The 24,049-nt window shown below is 42.8% G+C and overlaps 1 protein-coding gene across 3 annotated transcripts in view; it reads right to left on the reverse strand.

The window, feature by feature from the left end:
- Positions 1 to 24,049, reverse strand: part of LOC115171425 (glutamate receptor ionotropic, NMDA 2C-like) — a 72,826-nt gene that overhangs the window by 18,659 nt on the left and 30,118 nt on the right. For all 3 annotated transcript variants that reach the window (XM_029728228.1, XM_029728229.1, XM_029728226.1), the window contains 3 exons: positions 15,147 to 15,745; positions 10,696 to 10,810; positions 6,339 to 6,550 (listed from right to left, as the gene is read on the reverse strand). In XM_029728228.1, the coding sequence (XP_029584088.1) occupies positions 6,339 to 6,550; positions 10,696 to 10,810; positions 15,147 to 15,745 (926 nt within the window). The remainder of the gene's footprint in view (positions 1 to 6,338; positions 6,551 to 10,695; positions 10,811 to 15,146; positions 15,746 to 24,049) is intronic.

Genomic DNA, 24,049 nt, shown 5'->3' on the forward strand with positions numbered 1-24,049 from the left:
ATTCTCGTTTCATAAAAGCCCATCGTTAACTTCATGCTCCTGGAGCAATAGAGCAAGAGGCTCCAGCTTATATGGCAAACATCTCATTAGCATGATTTCCTAAAGGAGATGTAGGAGGAAGAAACATACCAGAAGAAGGTGGAGGAGGGAGAGTGACAGAGAGAAACAGAATGGTATAAAAAGGCCTCCTTGATGTGTGCCCAGGAGCTGACGTCAGGAGTGGGGTTGCGGGGAGAACTGGAGGGACTGGGACTGGGCGGCTCCACAGGCCTGCGCATTATGTCATGGCTGCGACAGATGGACGGACAGCTGGGGCTGACCAAAACAAATCTGACACAAATTAATCACAAACAAACAAAGGCAGGAGTGAAACACAATGCTGCATTATTTGCTGCCTGGCTAATGGCGGGCTCATCCATGGCAGATAACCAGCCTACATACTCAATCCTGTAGACCTTGCCCCATAACCAATGTCTTTGGGGCTTAAAGCAATACTTCCTCTTCAGGCATTGCTCTGTCTCTTTATCTCACCCCCCCCCCCCCCCCCCCCCCGTTCCCTACCCTGGGCGAGACAATTTGACCTAAACCTTAATGCAACACACACATCCCTATGCTAAACCATGGTAACGAAGTGTACACCAGCATGGGGCCCACTACATGTGGAGCGGCTGGAATGACCCTGACAAAGTAGCTTTACCTGTATACACAACCACTGTAATGATCTACAGAGAGAGAGAGAGAGAGAGAGAGAGAGAGAGAGAGAGAGAGAGAGAATCCAGGGGAACTAAATGGACAGCACTAGCTGTGCATATCAAGTGGAGGAAGCTGACGCAGGTATAATCCATTCCTCTAAATTATCAACAGGATTACCAAGAACGTGATTAGGAAAATGTCCTCCAGTTTCACACTAACTGGATTATGGGAGGGTCGTTGGAATATGTGGGTGGAAAACATAGTGACGTCATTAACAGTGTGTTGGAGACTTGAACAGGGTTCAAATTAAACATTGACTCTTGGGGGTCCCCAGCGTCTCTTAGGGGCACACAATGTCTCTTGGAGGCACACAACGTTGACATATTGGACTTTTTTCAAGGGACCACATTGATATTGCAGCAGTTCGAGGATGTTAGACATCTCCAGTATAGAGCGAAGGAGAAAACAGACAGTCAGAAAGAGGAGGGGCTCATTCTATAGCTCACTGACAGTGGCACATAGAGAGGGGCGGTGTGGGGGACCAAGTGAACCATGATGAGATGCAGAGAGCACTAATGACACATCACCCTTAACCTCCCTCAGACCTTCAGACTAATGGAGTGTGCTCTCAGCCCTCAGACACAGGGAAGAGGAGGAGGGCGAGGGGCAATGAGACGCGCAGACAGCCGATGGAGGCGCAGAGCTGCAGCCGCAACAAAAGGAAACAAATGAAGTGTTTGGAGGAAACGAGCGGGTGGTGTGAGACATCGCAGAGTAAACAGACAGGTCCCAACATCCCCTGTCTCACCAGCTGCCAGGGATCACCGCTGGGAGGTTAAGTGGGCTGCTGACTGCATCCAAACAGGTTTGGGAATATAAGAGAATATGTGTGTGTGTGTGTGTGTGTGTGTGTTTGTGGTGTGTGTTTGTGTGCATGTGTGTTCACGTGTTTGTGTGTTTGCTACAAATGTTTGTGTGTTGTCACCACAAAAACAATTATTTGTGTAAATGGGTATCTGCTTGTTGTCTGAAGGAAATCCAAAGGCACTGTTGTTTTGGGTCCCTATATCCAGCAGGAATCCCTTGAAACATTCACCTTTGAAACAAACTTAATTTGACCACGGTGCTGTGCATTGTTCCTGCCAATGTGTCGCTCGGGGGGGGGGGGCAGTCTCAGTTTTAATCAAATCAACCTATTATCATCTCGCTCTCATTAGGCAAAATTGTTATATGATGACATCATCGTCTAACGTCAACGCTACTGTTCACCTAGGGATCACCAGCAATGGCAAGAGGCTAATGCGCTGACGTGTGGTCACTGTAAGGGTCTGTAACAAGCTAGTGAAGTGAAAAACGTTACAAAGAGCTTTACAGAAGAATAGGACTTGTCTCTCTGGACAACCTGACACATAAGGAGGAGTTATATCAGTCTGACCACAGTGGAGCAGAGTGAACAGAGTGACTGTTTGTTTTGTCTCTTCAAGGAGGAATAAGCGTGTCTCCATGCGAAGCCGCACAGATGGTCCGGTACGCAGGCTTCCTCGTTTCTCTCGTCTGCTGAGGGCTTGAGGGATTGGAACAGAGGGCCCAGAAATACTCCCACCTGACGGATGGCTCGTGGCGCTGGCACCCAGCTCGGACGAGTCGTGTAAGTGTGAGTTATGGGCGATACGGGCCTCGGCGGGAGTCTTGGGGCATGGAAGCGGTTTCTGAGAGAGGCCGCTGATGGCCCTTAATAAATGAGAATGCCAGGTCCTCTTGCTCCCTGTCCTGCCGGCCAGGAAATATGACTGGCGGCCAGGATAAAAAAACACCACAGCCCTGGGGTCCATTATTAGCATCAGCCCCCAGGGCTGGTCTTTAGTTTCATGGCTGTTGGTGTTTTAACATTATCAATCATTGGGCCTCTATCTCAACCAACTAACTGCATTATTTAGTTGCTCACTTGGGTTAGCCAATTTCTCCCATATGAAATCAAGGAAAATGTTTCCTTGTTCAACATGGCAAACTGCAATCTAAGTCAAGACAAAACACACTAGAACTATGCAGATTATAATAATGGGGTGTTTTGGTCAGTGCAAGCTAAAAAAAGATCTGGTCTGCTTCCCAAGCAGATTTTCACTGAATTGAGCTCATCCCCTCTTCTCATTAACAACCATTGTCAGTAATGGATAATGTTTCCTTTCCCCATATCCATTCACTAATGAACATCACTATCAGTCTCTAGGTGTCCAGGATTGATGAGGCGGCCTAATCGGCCCATCTAATTGATATCCCAGCAAGCAGCACATATATTTCCCTTATTGGGTCACACTGTGATTACTGTGATGTCGCACTCTGGCTGTCTGCTTTAATGAAGATCTCATCCCATTGTATGATAAGGACTCATGGCTGGGCTAATGGTAGGGGAAGACACTGTTCATCCTCTTCACACCTAATGGCACTCTCCAGGTTACAGTTCAAACGAATCAACCACCGCATGTTCTACATGTTGGAGCGTGTCATTAATATGGTGTCTGTGGTAGTTCTTAGCTCAGTTTACGTTCAACAGGTAGTGGCGACCCGTCATTGAGGGAAGGTGGGGGAGAGCCCCACCTGATTTGAGCCCCACCTGTTCAGCTAAATAATGTGTTGCCTGATCTGCATGTTATTTTGGGATTCATATGTGTCACATATCATTTTGCAAACAATAAACCCAAATTTTTTTAATAAAGCTGCTTACAAACATGGTCTCTTTTTTGATTCTTGAGTAAGACAGCTCCAAAATGCAGGTGTTTCAGCGTAGCTCAGTGCTTTCTGTGGTGGTGGGGCAGCCAGCGGAAAATATGGAGAGTTGGTGATGTTCTTTAGTTGCGCCATGATTGGCTCAGTGTTCTGTCACTCATGGGGACACAACGTTACCGCGAAATCTACAGGGAGAGCTCGAAAATTCAAACCCCATTGGGTGCTGCAATAGAGTTACATTAGAAGTGCCCATCCAAGAAGGCTCAAGGTCATTGGCCACAGATAAAATGATGTCAAATCACATTATATCTACCATAGCTTTGATTGGACTGATCATGTAAACATCATACTTTCAAAATCTTAGCTAGCAAGCTAGACAAGCAGTCATCTTCATGAATTACGTCAACAATCTACTGGCAAATTATTTTCAATCCTTGTCATATGAAGAAAAATTATAGATAAAACGTATCGGTGCTCATCGGCCATTGGACATAAACATTACACAACAAGTTGGAAATCGCAAATTCAACAATGAGGGGCTTGGAAGAAATCAGTGGCTAACTGCAAGCATTGCAAAGCAATCACTAGCCTGCTATTCAGTGGAGTGGGTGTGTTAAGGGTCTCTTTTCCAAGCATAAAAGGATAAACACTAACATGCCATGAGCCAGAAAAGGTTGAATACATTGGTCATGCTGGGAACTCTGAAACAACTGGGAACTGGGAACTCTGAAAAAACCGAGCTCCGACTGGGAAAATACGTTTTGAACGGTCATCCAACTCAGAACTCCGGCCTCTTTCTAGAGCTCTGACCTGAAGATCACTGACTTCATGATTCGACTTTGTTTATTTCAGAGTTCCCAATTGTCTTGAAAGGACCATAAATCCAGAAAATGCCAGACTTTGATGACAAAGTTTGATTACAAAAATTGCCCACAAAGATTGCCGCTTCACCTTCCTGTTCAAGTGAGCACAGCACAAGAAGTTGAGTCCAAAATGTATTGTATGCTGCTGCATAAATGATGTAATATGCCCAGGAGATATGTATACTGTAGCTAAGAAAGTAATACTAAGTGTATGTTGTGTAGTAATCTGTTAGTAGCCCATGTGCCTCACCCTAATAATTTGTCCCCTTTCCCCCTCATAATTTAGCCTGCTGTTCTGACTTGGTGATGCACATGTAGCCTATAGCCTGTTTTAGAGAAATGTAATAATTGAATATTGTAAGAGCTTTCATTGTCTGCTTATATGCCCCCTTTATTTATCCTATGGTTCTGTCTTGGTATACAGGGAGAATACTGTAAGAACGACCCATATTCTGTCACTGTACATTTCAAAAGAGGTGAACAAATAGTTATATTGACTATGTCCGCCCTAGATCGCTCATTATTGTCTTAATCGAAATTACGGATTGCCTCTTATCCGTTTGTGCCATAGTTTGTACATCTCAATTGTCAGTAGAACCATATTTTTGTTTTAAGAAAGTCAGCCATATCAGTTATGCTTTTTTTTTAAAGCAGTAAACGAGGCTGAATGAACTGTTTCGCTGCCAGACAAAGCTCCGCTGATAGCCAGGTGTAGCAGTGTTAAGGATTCACTCCATGGTGCTGAACAGCTTTATGTAGGCCCTAATGCCACTCTAAATAATGCCACTTTAATAATGTCTACATATCTTGCATTACTCATATCACATGTATATACTGTATTGAGACCCAATCACTGGACACTTTAATAAATGGATCACTAGTCACTTTAAATAATGCCACTTTAAATAATGCCACTAATAATGTTTACATATCTTACATTACTCATATCACATGTATATACTGTATTTTATACCATTTACTGCACCTTGCCTATGCCGCTCGGCCATCGCTTATCCATATACGTACATATTCTCATTCACCCCTTTAGATTTGTGTGTATTAGGTAGTTGGTGGGGCATTGTTAGATTACTTGTTAGATATTACTGCACTGTTGGAACTAGAAGCACAAGCATTTTGCTACACTCGCATTAAGATCTGCTAACCATGTGTATGTGACCAATAAAATTTGATTTGAACAGTTTGTGGGCACTGTTGGTCACCGTTATAGTGCAATTAATGTATTATTTAGTGTTGTTGTAACGTGGGTTGTCTAAAGGGGACAAATGGCACGGCGTGTGAAGTGCTCATATTTCCTTTTTAATGAATACACTTAAAACAGAAAACAACAAAACACCCAAACAGTTCCATCAGGTGACATACACTAAACAGAAAACAACTACCCACAAAACCCAGGAAGAAAAATCCCTACTTAAATATGATCTCCAATCAGAGGCAACGAGGATCAGCTGCCTCCAATTAGAGATCAACCCAAACAACCCCAACATAGAAATAGAAAAACTAGAACTTAAACATAGAAATAGAAAACATAGAACAACCCAAACCTCCCCCACTACACACCCTGACTTACTCTACCCTGTGGCTCAGTTGGTAGAGCATAGTGTTTGCAATGCCAGGGTTGTGGGTTTGATTCCCACGGGGGGCCAGTACAACAAAATAAACAAATAAATGCATGAAATAATATGAAATGTATGCATTCACTACTGTAAGTCACTCTGGATAATAGCGTCTGCTAAATGACTAAAATGTAAATGTACTATAGAAAATGACATCTTACTAGGGTCAGGACGTGACAGTTGTGTTGTGTAGTGGCTTTGCTGGTAGGCATCTAAAAATGTTTTGGGGAGTTTGCCCCACCAAGATATACATGCTAAAATCGCCACTGACAACAAGTAATGGTTAGTGAAACAGGATAATGGATGTACATGACCATAGTCGTACACAACACTTTTATGCTCTGTTTCATTCTTCTCATCAGAAAACGTTTGTCGTCATTAATATCAGAGAAAACCAGGTTTCAAGGAATATTGTTCCACTCACGTCTCTGTCTTGTTGGACTGGCGGCGGCAGGGCACAGTGTTGCTGACACAGGTCCCAGTCATGGGGTCGACAGCCTCCACTATGACAAAGGGACGTTCCTCCAGTGTGGCCACAGTCAAGTGTCTGTTATCTGATACGGGCTCCAGATAGGTGCCGTAGCGAGGCCACACCGGGTATCTCATCTGCAGGATCCCCATCTCATAGTTCCCCACCTGGAAGAGGAGAGAGAGAAGGAAAATAACAGGCATGAGTCATACTTTAGCTTATCGGTATTCAAACCTGCAATACAATCACATCGCAAACTACTCCTCAGAGATTTTGATGCAGCCGTGTGGGAAATGCCAGGATAGATTAAATCGAGGAAATGTTATTTCCAGGTCTGCATCTTTTGTTATACATTTTCTTGTGTATTTTATTATAGAAAAAAACTAAATACATTTTACTGTTGAATGCTAAGTGATGGATTCTCTCATTTCCACAAGGAAAACATACAGTCGATCAAATATATATCAGGATGCAGAAAGACAAGATCTTTGCCTGTTTTAAATAGACCTCAACAATCCTGAGGCACACACTGAGGAGTTGCACCACCTGTGATGTCTCCTTGCACTAAGTTAGAGAAGTTTGTCTAGTCTCACTCTGAACATCTGTACTTAAGCTGTGAGGATCAGCCGGTCACAGAGGACCAAACTCTTTATCTGTTGTTTCCTCCATTACCAAACACAGTTGTCCATCTCAGTGGTGATGAAGTAGTTCAGTATGCTGAACAACACTTCTCTGCTTCATTGCAGTGACTCAGAAAAAAAGTGATCACACAGTAATTAAACTGTGGCTTTCACAGAGCCCAAAGCAATAACACTTCTATTATTATTCTCTATGGTTTTATGTGTTGAGAATGAGGTTGTAAACTTTTACATAGTGATGATGATTTAACCGTTCTTAATGGCACACATATTGTGCCTTTAATCAGTGAAGTTCCATAATTAAGAGTTGTTTAAGGTTAAACAAAGAGTCGAATAAGTATTCTCTCCAGAATGTTTTTGTGTTAATTGTTTTTTATGCCTCCTAATTATTACGGAGCTACATTAAAATGGATCGTGAACTGTGTTGATAATTGTATTCATTGTTACTGTGTTTGCACATAGAGCATATTGATCCACTTTTATGTTTCTGTCAATATATTGGCGGATTGTCACATGTATCAGCAACAAAAGGCTGCAGGGTAAAACCATTTCATTGCTCACATTAACAACATTTAACAACATGTTTGTGTTCAATCAACTACCTCTACAATGGCAGAATACTGGTCAATAACTTTTTAGAATGTATGGATTGCACTGCAATCTTTAATTCATGTCAGGGGTCACTAAAATGATGTTTGGCCAACTCTGAGGCATCTAAGATGCAATAAAGTGAGCATTGAAAGTTACAAGCTTACAATAACAATAATAATATTTGACATATCCTGGCTGCCAGGTGGGGCAGTGGTCTAAGGCACTGCATCTCAGTGCTAGAGGAGTCACTACAGACACCCTGGTTCAAATCCAGGCTGTATCACAGTGGTCTAAGGCACTGTATCTCAGTGCTAGTGGAGTCACTACAGACACCCTGGTTCAAATCCAGGCTGTATCACAGTGGTCTAAGGCACTGCATCTCAGTGCTAGAGGAGTCACTACAGACACCTTGGTTCAAATCCAGGCTGTATCACAGTGGTCTAAGGCACTGTATCTTAGTGCTAGAGATGTCACTACAGACACCCTGGTTCAAATCCAGGCTCTATCACAACCGGCTGTGCTTGGGAGTCCCATAGGGCGGTGCACAATTGGCCCAGCATTGTCCAGATTTGGCTGGTGTAGGCCGCCATTGAAAACAAGATTTTGTTCTTAACTGACTTGCCTAGTTAAATGAAGGTTACATTTAATAAAAATACATTATTTTACAGCAGTCAAAGACTGCATAAATCTGCTTACTTTGGAAAATGATTGGCTGTCCTAAACGTTTTATCAGGAGGCCAACCCGTACCACTGACAAATGCCTTTGCTTCATAATAATCTCTCCTACTAATACTGGAAGTTATCTGATTATTGCAGTCATTATTGTCAGATGTCACAAAGCACAACAAAATACAACTATTAGAATATCCTCTGTTTTACTGGTATGCTTAGTTATTCCTGTCTCTCCTGCTGGACTCTTGATTAATCCTCTTGTTTTCCTTTTTCCCAGTTTATGGGCCTTGTCAATGGATCACAATGGTAAAAGAGAGCATAAGAGTGTCCCCTCACTCTATTTACTGGCTTTACAGAGCCAAACCTCTTTGTTTGTGTCAAAGAACAGACTTGTCAGTTTGCCTTTGTAACATATTGGAGATGAGAGAGGAAGCCAAGATCTCAAATACCTATAGCCTGAGCTTGGATAATACTTGGAGTGAGCAATGTTCCTAATGATTTGGTATTTTTGGTATTTTATTAGGATCCCCATTAGCTGTTGTCAAATCCAGAAACATACTTTAAGGCTCAGACTGGCTAAAATTAAGGAGAGAGAAAGACTTCTTCTCCTCCTCTTCTTCTTCTTCTTCTCTTCTTCTTCTCTTCTTCTCCTTCTCTTCTTCTCCTTCTCTTCTTCTTCTCTTCTTCTCCTTCTCTTCTTCTCCTTCTCTTCTTCTTCTCTTCTTCTCCTTCTCTTATTCTCCTTCTCTTCTTCTCCTCCTCTTCTTCTTCTCTTATTCTCCTTCTCTTCTTTTCCTTCTCTTCTTCTCCTCCTCTTCTTCTTCTTCTTCTCTTCTTCTTCTCTTATTCTCCTTCTCTTCTTCTTCGAGCATTAATTCGTTGGGGCATGGACTCTACAAGGTGTCGAAAGCGTTCCATAGGCATTCTGGCCCATGTTGACTCCAATGCTTCTCACTGTTGTGTCAAGTTAGCTGGATGTCCTTTGGGTGGTGGATCATTCCTGATACACACGTGAAACTGTTGAGCGTGAAAAACCCAGCAGTGGTGCAGTTCTTGACACACTCAAACCAGTGCGCCTGGCACCTACTACCATACCCTGTTCAAAGGCACTTAAATATTTAGTCTTGCCCATTCACCCTCTGAATGGCACACATGCACAATCCATGTCTCAGTTGTCTCAAGGGTAAAAAAGTATTATTTAACCTGTCTCCTCCTCTTCATCTACACTGATTGAAGTGGATTTAACAAGTGACATTAATAAGGGATCATATCTTTCACCCGGATTCACCTATGTCATGGAAAGAGCAGGTGTACCTAATGTTTTGTACACTCAGTGTAAGTTTGCCTCATTGATCTGCAATGAATGAGCATGTTTTCTTGTTATTCTTTTGAAGTATTACTTCAGGTAATATTTTGAGTAGCTCAGATATTTCCAGTAACAGAGTTTAAAGAGGAGTCTTTTAGATCACGTACAGCAGTAAGTTTGTTGACTTCTCGACCTCAAAGTGGACTCTGCAACAGCTACGTTCATTTTCTGTTGTATTTTTAATTGCAACCTTTCCATTGGCACAAGCTGTCAATAGACTACTCCTCTCTCTCTCTCTCTCTGACCAACCACACGTCTGATTGCCTTCAGTACAGCCCGCTGTCAGACCCTCCAAATTACAGAAGCATAGGCCTCAGTTACAATAACATACCTGAAATTAATAGGAACCAACCTTGAGAGAACATCGATGGCATGTAATGAGCTGGAGAAGGCCCGGAGCTGTTTACCCAGAGACGTGGTTTGGCCCAACATGCTCTGACACACATCAACCTCCATTCAACCACTGACTTCATTTAAGGAGAAAACTAACCTCCACCTCCCTTCAGTGTCTACTCCCTACTGGGAGAAGGGCGTTACAGGTAGAGGGAAGGTGTGTTGTGAAGGTGGGATGAATATGTGAGACAAGGTTCCGTTCGCTAAGAGTCGGTGGCTCTGAGGTAGTGAAACGCTAGGCAGGCTCATTTGAATAGCTGGTGTTTGTAGAGAGATCAGTCAGACGTGTAATCACACTAGGCCTGTGGTATGGAGAGACACTGGGTATAGTGGCCGGTTAGGACACTGTGATTGGTAGGAGGCAGTTAGAGCAAAATGCTAGCCTATTAGGTGGACAGTCTGTATTTTGTAACAGGTGATGCAAAGGAAACGTAACAGCCCACAATATGCCCAAGTCAAGACCTGTCAGTGATAGTTCATGGAAACACACAGTGAATGAGGCAGTAATTCATGTGTTGTTAATAACACTTTTTGGAGTTTTTCCTTTCGTAACGAGCAGGTTATATAGCCTTATTAACTTGTAGTCAGATAACACAAAGACTAACCCTAGTTTTACTGATTGGGAGGAATATAATGAAGTGTAATGTCTCACCTTATCCCACTGTCTCTCTCGATCTAAGGTGATGATGACCATAGCTGGGTTGATCAGGTACCCACCAGGGTTGAACGAGAAGTCGTTGTGTTCCCATGTTACGTTTAACATGTGCCTGAAAACAAGGGAAATCAATCAAAGAGTTAAATACTCATTACAACATTATACTAATAGTCGTTAATGTCCATTAATCCAATCTTCCAATGGTTTCATCCTATTTCTAAAGCACTACCTGCTGCTTGTTGTGCACATAGCTATCGACGTGTTGTGAACTACCTGTCATTACGCACTGCGAGGCTGCTCTCTCACCTCTCCTCCCTCTCTCTCTCAGTCCAGCAGAGGTGATGAAAGCATGCTGGGTAATGAACTGTCTAGTCCATGGGAAAGGCTTGTTTAATCTGGTAATCTGTGATAATCTTATTAACAGGTGGAGTGATATATAATCAAAAGCTCGTTAAAAAGAGAGCTAATTAAATGAGGTGTTGAGTCTATTGACCGCCGAGGAGAGAGCGAGGCACTGCACCGTTTGAAGTGGGTCCCTTTGAATAGGGAGGTCTGTGAGAAAGAACAACATTGTGCCAGGGAGGGAAATAGAGTGGAGAGCAGCAGAAGAATGCTATACCAGGCTTTGTCCTGCTTACCGGACCCTCATATTACCAACTTTGGTCATATTCCACTCAGCATGTTTTGTCTTTAAAGTGGAAAATCGTAGGGGTTGGAAACAGCAGCATGACTCAAATCAAAGGCTGAAATACAGCTGCCCAGACGGTTCTCCTTTTCATGAAGGGTTTCGATTTATAAAAAGATAAGTTATCTTTCCCTCAGGCTAGCCACTTTCAGAAAAGAGAAAATTACTTCTGAGGAGAAAGTGATGTTTTAATACCACTGAACTGTGTCAGATTTCATATTACGATCCTGGTCCACAAACATGTATAAAGAATACCCCCTGTACCCTGCCTGGAAACTCTCCAATCCTCCCAGTCCAGTCTCAATGACCTTAGCTAGTGCCAAATGCTGACGCTGAATCTGTTTTCCCTACAGAAGCCGAGCCTCCCTTTGGCTGATTAAAAATGTTCTGGAACCAAATAGGATTTGCTCCATGTTCCCTGGCACAGATGGCGCCAGATTGCTCTTTTGGGCTGGGCTGGGCAGGTATGACAGGCCACATTATCTCTCTGTGATGCCAGTGCTTCCAACAGTGAGGTGATGGGACAGAGGTAGGATGGATGAGTTGGCAGGCAGGGGTTAAGGGAGTGACAGGGAGAGTACCATGTTGTCCCCCACCACAACATTAAGCAGATGGAGAGCCACAGCTAAATGACTGTTGAGCAACTGTTGACTGATGTTGCCAACTCTCTCTCTCTGTTTCAAGTCAGTCCTTCTCAATCTGCTACAGTTACAGTTGATGTCGGAAGTTTACATACATTTAGGTTGGAGTCATTAAAACTTGTTTTTCAACCACTCCACAAATTTCTTGTTTACAAACTATAGTTTTGGCAAGTCGGTTAGGACATCTACTTTGTGCATGACACAAGTCATCTTTCCAACAATTGTTTACAGACAGATTATTTCACTTATAATTCACTGTATCACAATTCCAGTGGGTCAGAAGTTTACATACACTAAGTTGACTGTGCCTTTAAACAGCTTGGAAAATTCCAGAAAATGATGTCATGGCTTTAGAAGCTTCTGATAGGCTAATTGACATCATTTGAGTCAATTGGAGGTGTACCTGTGGATATATTTCAAGGCCTACCTTCAGACTCAGTGCCTCTTTGCTTGACATCATGGAAAAATCATACCGTCATACCGCTCAGGAAGGAGACGCGTTCTGTCTCCTAGAGATGAATGTACTTTGGTGCGAAAAGTGCAAATCAATCCCAGAATATCAGCAAAGGACCTTGTGAAGATGCTGGAGGAAAAAGGTACAAAAGTATCTATATCCACAGTAAAACGAGTCCTATATTGACATAACCTGAAAAGCCGCTCAGCAAGGAAAAGCCACTGCTACAAAACCACCATAAAAAAGTCAGACAACGGTTTGCAACTGCACTTGGGGACAAAGATCGTACTTTTTTGAGAAATGTCCTCTGGTCTGAAGAAACAAAAATAGGACTGTTTGGCCATAATGACCATCGTTATGTTTGGAGGAAAAAGGGGAGGCTTGCAAGCCGAAGAACACCATCCCAACCGTGAAGCACAGGGGTGGCAGCATAATGTTGTGGGGGTGCTTTGCTGCAGGAGGGACTGGTGCACTTCACAAAATAGATGGCATCATGAGGGTGGAAAATTATGTGGATATATAGAAGCAACATCTCAAGACATCAGTCAGGAAGTTAAAGCTTGGTCGCAAATGGGTCTTCCAAATGGACAATGACCCCAAGCATACTTCCAAAGTTGTGGCAAAATGGCTTAAAACCTGTTACATCTAGGGGGCAGTAATTTCACGGCTGGATAAAAAACGTACCCGATTTAATCTGATTATTAGTCCTGCCCAGAAACTGGAATATGCATATAATTATTAGCTTTGGAGAGAAAACACTCCAAAGTTTCTGAAACTGTTTGAATGGTGTCTGTGAGTATAACAGAACTCCTATGGCAGGCAAAAACCTGAGATGCTTCTGTTCAGGAAGTACCCTGTCTGAACATTTCTTGCCCTTCTTTATTATCTCTGTCGTTTACAAAGGATCTCTGCTCTTACGTGACACTTCTCACGTCAACAATGGAGTCTCACAGCCCGGGAAAAACAGGAATGATGTCATTCAAAGCCCTGGCTGAAGCACACGAGAGCAAATGCTGAGTGGTCAGTCAATGGACTAAGCCTTAGGCGCGTGACACGCCCCGCCCCCGGCTTTCGGTTTTTTCCTCAGTTTACAGACAGGCAGATTCCCGGTCGGAATATTATCGCTTCTCTACGAGATAAATTGCATAAATATTGGTTTTAAACAGCGGTTGACATGCTTCGAAGTACGGTAATGGAATATTTCGAAATTTTTTGTCATATTTTGCGTCATGCTCGTGGCCGAGATTTAGCGTTGGGATAGTGTCTAGAACGCACGAACAAAACGTCGCTGTTTGGATATAACGATGGATTATTTGGGACCAAACCTACATTTGTTATTGAAGTAGAAGTCCTGGCAGTGTATTCTGATGAAGAACAAGCAAGGTAAGAACATTTTTCTTATAGGAAATGTGATTTTGGTGAAGGCTACACTGGGTGGGTGTCTAAATAGCTAGCCCTGTAACGCCGGGCTATGTACTTACATTATTGCAAAATGTGCTTCATCCGAAAAGCTATTTTAAAATCGGACATATCGAGTGCATAGAGGAGTTCTGTATCTATAATTCTTAAAATAATTGTTATGCTTTTTGTGAACGTTTATCGTGAGTAATTTAGTAAAATCACCGGAAGTGTTCGGTGGGAATGCTAGTTCTGAACGTCACATGCTAATGTAAAAAGCTGGTTTTTGATATAAATATGAACTTGATTGAACAGACATGCATGTATTGTATAACACAATGTCCTAGGTGTGTCATCTGATGAAGATCATCAAAGGTTAGTGCTGCATTTAGATATGGTTTGGGTTTATGTGACATGATATGCTAGCTTGAAAAATGGCTGTGTGATTATTCCTGGCTGGGTACTCTGCTGACATAATCTAATGTTTTGCTTTCGCTGTAAAGCCTTTTTGAAATCGGACAGTTTGGTTAGATAAAGGAGAGTCTTGTCTTTAAATAGCTGTAACATAGTCATATGTTTGAAAAGTGTAAGTTTTCGGATTTAGAGGAGTTTGAATTTCGCGCCCCGCCCATCATTGGATATTGGAGCAGACGTTCCGCTAGCGGAACGTGTAGATGTAAGAGGTTTTAAGTACAACAAAGTCAAGGTATTGGAATGGCCATCACAAAGCCCTGACCTCAATCCTATAGAAGATTTGTGGGCAGAACTGAAAAAGTGTGTGTGAGCAAGGAGGCCTACAAACCTGACTCAGTTACACCAGCTCCGTCAGGAGGAATGGGCCAAAATTCACCCAATTTATTGTAGGGAGCTTGTGGAAGGCTACCCGACACGTTTGACCCAAGTTAAACAATTTAAAGGCACCACTACCAAATACTAATTGAGTGTATGTATACTTCTGACCCACTAGGATATGATGAAAGAAATAAAAGCTGAAATAAATCATTCTCTCTATTATTATTCTGACATTTCACATTCTTAAAATAGAGTGGTGATCCTAACTGATCTAAGACAGGGAATGTTTACTAGGATTAAATGTCAGGAATTGTGACAAACTGAGTTTACATGTATTTGGCTAAGTTGTATGTAAACTTCCGACTAAAACTGTATCACTTAATCGCTCCATTTTGGTTGGCTTCTCTTATTGCAATGAACAATCTCCAACCTACAGTATGTCAGTATGCCCCCCTTCCATCCCCCCACCTCCACTCACCTGAACAGTGTATCATTAGAAGATGCCCTAACAGGGCTGTGGCAGTCGTTGTGGCCCTCGGGGATGAAGCCCCTCTGTTTGCGGAAGCTCTGCACCCCTTTGACCACGATGGCCACCCCATCCCGCACCCTCTTCCTCAGGCTCATCCGCCAGCGGTCGGTGATGATGCTGATGAGGCCCACAGGGAAGCTGTTTGGTGGGGGCATGTCTAGGTTCCCCACTGCAAGGCTGGGGAGGATCCAGATGTAGCCAGGCCCCAGCAGGCCGGCCTCTCCGGCCATACTGAACAGGTACTGGGCCTCCTCGTGGGAGCAGTATACCAGCAGTACCTGGGCATCAATCTGCTGCAGCAGGCGCCGTGCCCGGATGTCGTTCATGCCGTCGGCAGACATGTCGAAGGTCAGCACATCCTGCAGTTCCCACATGAAGTAGCTGGTGTCAGTGAAGGTCTTGACATAGTCCACGTAGACCTCGTAGCCCGGGTACAGGCTGGTGATGACCACAAAGCTGTCCCAGTTGTACTCCTCCATCACCTTGAACATGCCGTTAATCTGCTGCTCGATGGAGGAGCCCAGCTGGAGGAACGTGGAGCCGTCGCCCTGCAGAGAGACACAGACAGCAGAGTGAGAACTGATAACAGCCCTTTATGGATAGTTATAAGCTCAATCAATTTGCTCAATTTATCTAACAAGCACAATTAAAACCTTCTAATGATCTAATGCAATGACTTTCTTAATAGCCAGCTTAGTGGCAATTATATGATTGTGTTTTATGTAATTCAGCCAGTCATATGTAATTTAAAAAAATAATAATCAAGAAAGGACAGTAGAATCCTGAGGGTAGCTTGACAGTGTGTCTGTGTGCTCCGTCCAGTCCGTCCAGCTCCTGACCACCAGCCAGCCCACCCAGAAGTGGTGTGAAGTCTCCGGACTGAGAGGCAGTACTCTACAGTAAGTGATTCTGTTTGGTGTTGCTTTCCCTGTAGCCCAGGCACCATTCATCACTTTAACCCATGTGTCTCCCACTTGCCACAGCAACATTGGCCCTCATATATACTTGGCACTATCACTGAGCCCACTGTCACTGAGCCCAGTCCCTGTTTTCTCTTTTTATCTCTCACTTTTCTCAAGATGTCTCTCCTCTTTGACCTTGGAGAGAGGAGTATGAAAATGCTGTGTTGTGTTAACTCAAGTGATCCAGGAATTTTGAGGAAGATCAGAGCTGTTTGTTGTCTGTGTGTGTTTGTAAGAGCATTTGTCTTGTTTTAGTATGTTCAGGGAACAGAATAATATATGTTTTTTTCCATCAATCTTGTTGGAATATTCATATCAGTAATGGTCTTGGCATAAACATGTTTCTGCAACCTGGGAAGGCTATGGGCTGACACAGGGCAGGGTTTTATTTTTGTGTTTCTTACTAGAAAATAACAGAATCCATCATTGTTTTTAAAACTGCTTATGACCCATACAGTACATTTCCGGGTTGGATGCCATTGATATGTCTTGACTCTAAGAGAAGTTAAGGATTGTTTATTAGTTTTGAATTAAGCACGCTGCTCATAGAAATCATTGCACCATATTTGCTTTGTAAAACAAAGAGCATCGTAAATCATGTGCAACCCCAGTGAATTGTAATGATAAACAAAGTGTAATAAAAAGTTACATCAATTACAGAGATTTTACTGTTTCACTGGTTGCATATCTGGGTTGATCATTAAGACTTTCACTTTTTAAATTACGTTGCATAAACGGCAACTTTATAATAAATAAAAAGCGTATAATTTTCTTTATCACCCCAAATAAATCTATAAAGTAGATTTGATGATAAAAAAATGTTACTTTTGCCCCTCCTAAGTGAGAATGATTTTGGTGAGGCTCAGTTTCTTGATATTATGCCATTTACACATACAGTTCCTTCAGAAAGTGTTCACACCGTTTGACTTTTTCCACATTTTCTTGTGTTAGAGCCTGAATTTAAAATGGATTAAATTGAGTTTTTTTGGTCACTGATGTATACACAATACCCCATAATGTCAAAGTGCCAGGACAGAGAAGAGCTTGGACTGGGCAGGGGTGGGAGGGCCAAGAGACCTGAGGTGGCAGAACGGAGTGCTCGGGTTGGGGTGTAGTGTTTGAGCATAGCCTGAAGGTAGGGAGTTGCAGTTCCACTTGCTGTTCCGTTGGTAAGCACCATGGTCTTGTAGTGGATGAGAGCTTCAACTGAAAGCCAGTGGAGTGTGCGGAGGAGCGGGGGGACATGAGAGAACTTGGGAAGGTTGACAACCAGGCGGGCTGCAGCGTTCTGGATAAGTTGCAGGGGTTTGACGGCACAAGCTGGAAGCCCAGCCAACAGCGAGTTGCCATGTGCCTGGATTAGGACCTGCAGCGCTTCCTGCGTGAGGTAGGGTCGTACTCTATGGATGTTGTAGACCTGCAGGAGTGAGTCGCTGCTTTGATGTTTGCAGAAAACGACAGGGTGTTGTCCAGGGTCACGCCAAGGTTCGTTGCGCTCTGGGAGGGCAACACTAGAGTTGTCAACCGTGATAGAGAGGTCTTTGAGCGGGCAGGCCTTCCCCGGAAGGAAGAGCAGCTCCGTCTTGTCGAGGTTAAGCTTGAGGTGGTGGGCCGTCATCCAAGTTCAGATATCTGCCAGGCATGCAGAGATGCGTGTCACCACCTGGGTGTCAGAAGGGGGGAAGGAGAAATGTAGTTGAGTGTCATCCGCATTGAAATGATAGGAGAGACCATGTGAGGATATGACGGAGCCGAGTGACTTGGTGTATAGAGAGAAGAGGAGAGGGCCTAGAACCGAGCCCTAGGGGACACCAGCAGTGAGAGTAAGTTGTGCAGACAGATCCTCTCCACGTCACTTGGTAGGAGCAGCCTGCCAGGAAGGCTGCAATCCAAGAATATGCAGAGCTTGAGACGCCCAGCCCTGAGAGGGTGGAGAGGAGGATCTGATGACACAGAGAAGAGCAGTCTCGGTTGAGTGATCCGTCTTGAAGCCTGACTGGTTAGGGTCTAGAAGATTATTTTGATAGAGATAACGAGACAGTTGATCAGAGACAGCACTCTCAAGTGTTTTGGAAAGAAAAGAAGGAAGGAAAGAAAAACATTTACAGAGTTTAATGGCTGTGATAGGAGAAAACTTTCAGTATTAGTAATTTTAGTTACTGCACAATACTAACCTAATTGACAGAGTGAAAAAAAGTAAGCCTTTACCGAATAAAAATATTCCAAAAGATGCATCTTATTTGCAACAAGGCACTAAAATAATACTTCAAGAAATCTGGCAAAGCAATTAACTTTTGTCCTGAATACAAAGTGTTGTGTTTGGGGCAAATCGAATATAACACATTACTGAGTACCACTTTCCATATTTTCAAGCATAGTGGTGGCTGCATCATGTTATGTGTATGCTTGAAATAGTTAAGGACTGGGGAGTTTTTCAGGATAAAAAATAAGCTGGATGGAGCTAAGCACAGGCAAAATCCTAGAGGAAGACATGATGCAGTCTGCTTTCCACCAGACACTGGGAGATTAATTCCCCTTTCAGCAGGACAATAACCTTACACATAAGGCCAAAAATACACTGGAGTTGCTAACCAAGAAGGCAGTGAATGTTCCTGAGTGGCCGAGCTACAGTTTTGACTTAAATCAACTTGAACATTTATGACAAGACCTGAAAATGGTTGTCTAGCAATGATCAACCACCAACTTGACAGAGCTTGAAGAATTTTGAAAAGAAGAATGGAAAATGTTGCACAATCCAGGTGTGGAACACTTTTAAAGACTTACCCAGAAAGACTCACAGCTGTAATCGCTGTCAAAGGTGATTCTAACATACTTATCTAATGAAGATATGTATATATTTTTGTTTAGTTTTTTTGTGTAGATTGTTGACAAAACATTTTACAGTTAAATCCATTTTAATCCCACTTTGTAACACAACAAAATATGGAAAAAAGTCAAGAGGTGTGAATACTTTCTGAAGGCACTGTATGCCATTTTTCCTTGATGCTATCAGAGCAGTACCCAGAAGTCACTGCTTCACTCAAGCTGGACCTTACCTGTCCCTTTCCTTCTCTAGGGGACTGTGCTCTGTCTCTGTCATGGTCATCAAGCTTGTTGAGGTTTGAGGTTACAGAAAGCCAGGTATCCAGAGACCAGGACTACTCTGTTCTCTTGTTCTGCTGTTTCATTCTGTCTCCTTGTTGTCCTTCAGAGAAGTCTAAAGTAGGTTAGAACCATCTGTGTGTCTCCTGATGTCAGACATCATACTGGTCTATTCCTCTGAGTGTCTCCACTGACCGTTCTCATTGCTCTGAATATCACATCCTCTCTGTTTCTATTTAAATTAGTAACATTGAACATTTAGCAATTTGTGTTTTACCCTTTTCCATATACAAAATACCTCCTCCTATATTACCTTGGAGGTACTGTAGATGTGATACAGTAGAAGGGACAATAAAACATCTTGCAACATTAGCTTAGCAAGAGCATGGGTGTTATGCAGGTTAGTAAAGGAGCAGGTTCGGAATATGACATAAATCTACAAATGTTCTAACTCCTCTCAGTGTCCTGCAGCAAATCTGTTTAAGTTACTGGCTTCTTTCTGTGCGTGCAGCCTTTTTTCACCACTTGTATGCCATGAGTATTCATCTGGCAGAGTGTAAAATCAATTTGCTCCAGGGCATGTGTGTGTGTGTTTGTGTGTGTATGTGCCTGTGTGTAGTATGTGTACACAATCACACTGTGACTCTCAGCCAAAAACACCCTAAGGTTCTATCTAGAGAAGTGTGGTAGCAACCACTCAATTAGAACTGTACTGAAGTCCAAATGAGCCCTGAGCATGGACAGCAGACAGCCATAGGCTCAGCTACAGCCATACCCAGCATGCTAAAGCTTTTTTTATTTATTTAACTTGGCAAGTCAGTTAAGAACAAATTCTTATTTACAATGACAGCCTACCCTGAACAACACTGGGCCAATTGTGCACCGATTCTGAGATAACTGGCTTTAAAGTTCCATCCCCGTATTGGTTTGAATGGTGTCAGCAATTTTTTTATAGTATTCTTTTGAACTGAACACCATGAATTGGGTTATTTAGAGTACTATCTGCAGAAATGCAGATAGAACCTTAGTCCCAAGCTGTGTAGTCTGGTCAGTGGTCAGTTTAACAAGAACGATATGTCTTCTGTAATCTGCTTACAAACAACAAGATAGAGTGATGTGTCTTCATATACTGTAACAAAAACACATATCTCATGTCTTCTCTCTAATTTTATGTTTTATATTAGCCAACTGGCTCTTTGCTTGAGTGCTTTGTGGGTAACAGACTAGCAGCTGAATGCTTTACAAATGGGTTGAATCGGGGTTAGATGAGAGATAAAAGCCATATATATCACTGCACAGATGCTTTTACAGGACCCCTGGTCAGTGGTCAAGAACCCCAATACAACAGATTTTCTTTTCAGAATACAATGCTCTCTACACACAAAGTTTAGGCTACTGATTTTTTTTAAAAATCTGGACCAATGGGGGGCATTTGAAGGACTCTCACAGAAACAAATAGCTGTCGCTAATTATTGGTGGAGATGGAATGGAGATGGAATGGTTTAAAGGAAAAGAAATTAGGCTTTTCAATAAAACACAAAGTTGCAACTGCAAGGACACCTGAAATTGTGGTCCTAGGGGCTTGAGAGATTAGAGCAGGGGGTCTGTACTGTGTTGTAAATGATTCAGAAGTAGCAAAATAAATGTGAGGGAGGGAGGGAGGGAGGCCGGCAGCGAGTAGCCCTTCCAGAAGGGCCGGTGGAGAGAAAGAGGCCGACGTGCTCTCCCTTGTTCTCTCTCTAGTTCTCTCTTTCTCTATACTTCCTCCCTTAGTGCAGGAGGAGCACATGGCAGCCTGCTCTCTCTCTCTCACTCTCTCTCTTTCTCTGTCTCTCTCTCTCTCCCCCTCCCCCCTCTCTCTCCCTCTCTCTCTCTCCGATGGTGAGTGACTTCTGGACATGGATCTTTGCTGCGGCATATGTCCGCCTGCAACTCCCAGCGTGATGTGCTGACGTCACAGGGACCCTGCGCAGGGCCGAGGAACAGACGTGCACCGCCGTAGTCATGTGTCCTTCCTCACAATGATAGAGGAGATCCAAATGCAGTAACACATAGCACTGAATTACAATCATATTGTACGTTTGAGTGTTATTATATCCATTTTGAATGCATTTATATTACATTGTAACACTAAAGTGAGTACAAATTCATTAGTCTGTCTGAACTGTATTATACTCTGTAATTCTCATGCTAAATGATCTAGTATTATGTGCTATAAACAATGTTTATTATATGCCTTTGACTTGCAGAAAACCAGGACAAAACATATATTAGGTGATTTTCTTATGTATTCATGCATCCCTACTGAGATTGCAGATTCCCATACAGTTCTTCTGAATACCATCCCAGCCTATTTAGCCCTGTCTAGACAGTTCGTACTGTATCTGTGTCACTGGCCCCAGGATGCAAAGCAACGAGGTAGAGAGGGACACAAGTAGGTTTAGGATGTGAAGAAAGGAAGGGAGAAAAAGGTTGCTCTACTTTAGGGATGGGCCTCAGGCTCCCCTTCCTGCTTTGAGAAACGAGGTCTGCTGCTGCTGCTGCTGCTGCTCGCCCTGCTTCACAACACGTCTCCGGAACACTGAAACAAAGAGACTCTGGACCCAATCCTAACTTAAGATACATTTAAACGCATGCATAAATTATGCGTTAATGTCAATGGTAGATTTAAGATGTAATTAAAAAATGTGGGTTACATCCATAAATCTCAAGTTAGGATTCGGTCCCCAATGATAGAAGGTGTGTGAAGCGAGACGGCTGGACAGACACAGTCTGAAGGTTGTCTTGTCTACCTGGGACTACTACTCATGTCTCCGTCTATTGGTCTTTGCTGCAAGTGTGTTGTGGTTAAACATTTGATACATGACTGTACCCTGCTATTCCCCTTGTGAATCATGTTAAACATGGCTTAGTCAAAAATCACATGTAATATAGTACATATCAAATCACAATTTGGGTACCATTGTTTGTATCACAGGAGGTTGGTGACACCTTCTTTGGGGAGGACGGGCTTGTGGTAATGGCTGGAGCGTAATGGGTGGAATGGTATCAAATTCACCAAACACATGGTTTCCTGTCATGCCTGCCCCCACTCCCCCTCTCTGGCGCTCGAGGGCGGCCCATCATTATGCACACCTGTCACCATCATTACATGCATCTGCGCAATATTGGACTGACCCGGAAACCATTACTTTGTTGATTGCCCCTCTAAATCTGTCTGTTCCTCAGTTTGTTCCCTGTGTCAGCATTGATGTCGTTACGTTTTCCCTTGTCAAGACGCTGTCCTTGTTTGTTTCTTGTCTATTATCCATTACATTTTCACTCCCTGTACTTGCTTCTCGTCTCCCAGTGTCGGTCCTTACAGTTTCCATGTGTATGATGTCATTCCATTTGCTCCGTTCCAGACATTATTATGAGCCGTCCTCTCCTCAGCAGCTTCCACTGGTTTGTAAGTACATTTCCCCAGTATGCATGTGATTCTGTGTTTGTCCTACATATGTAGGATCTTAATTTGATCACCCTGTTGGTGCAGAAAAGGTCCTGTATAGCAGGACATGCAAACGTGTAGTGTATTCAATGTTTAAAAATGCTTCTAAAGTTTGTAATTACCACTTAAAAATGTTAGACTTGATTTGCCCTAACAAAAAATGTATCAACCCCTACAAAAATGTCCATTAATTATAATCCACACAATAATAATAATTTCCTGTTGCTGCAGGATTATTTTCCAGCTGTGAGAAACTGGTCAAATAAAGATCCTACATATGTATTTCATCCTGAGAAGGAAGAGGAGGATAAGACTGAAGCATCTCTACCGTCATGTCGTACATACCAGCCACCAGTCACCCCTGGTTGTAAATCCCCAGTGGGAATGAATGCACCAAAGCCCCCCTTGCATTTTAACATTCCAGGCATGCGTGTTAGCCATGATTGATTGGCAATAGTGAAGCAGATTTTATTTCAATTCCATCAGAAGGTGATATATGGCTGCATGCCTCACAGCTAGATTAGAATCCTCTGTTAAGGGAGCTCTTTCTCTGTTCGACGACTGCAGACAGACAACAGACAGACAGTTGGGTTTGTCTGAATTTGTCCTATACTTCTTGTAAAACCCTGTTTGTCCTCACCCATATACATTCCATTGATTGGATTCTTTGTGTCTGCTAGGCTATTGATTATCCAATGATTGTTTTAACTTTTTCTAATTGCGAGAAAAAAAGGGAATAATAGGTTTCTAATGGGTTATTGTAATTTAGCTAATCAACATCCTAATTGAGCAAAATCTCCTCAGGATAGGAATCTGTTCTCTGTTAATTTTCGCCTTCCTCTTCGAGCGAGATCAAACGTCATGCTTTCTCAGAGACAACATTTTAAGTGATTGAGTTGGCTTGTCGACCAGCTTGGACGGCGTCCCACTAATCAATCAATGGTGAGCAATCGCTCAGCCTCATTGAAAAGCTAATTTAAAGGTATCTTAAAGGTTCATATAAACGGTTACATCTGAAGTGGTGACATTTAAGTGCCATCACATTTTAAATGAAGTCATGAATATTCATGTCTAGTGCGTAAGCACACAAACACATATTGTGAGCGTTTATTTCCATATTCTGTAAATTAACTCACTTTTCCAAAGGATTGTATCTTTGAACATTTAAATCACTCTGTTTGGTACTGGCACACATCGTGTAAGTAGCATATAGACCAGCCCAAGCCTGGATTTGAGTCCATGGTTCCACCAACAGTTAGTTAATTCTATGTAACACTAATTGTTCCAGTGAAGACAGTTTA

This window comes from Salmo trutta, chromosome 32 (assembly GCF_901001165.1).
Source record: "Salmo trutta chromosome 32, fSalTru1.1, whole genome shotgun sequence".
In the NCBI taxonomy this organism is placed as follows: Eukaryota; Metazoa; Chordata; class Actinopteri; order Salmoniformes; family Salmonidae; genus Salmo; species Salmo trutta.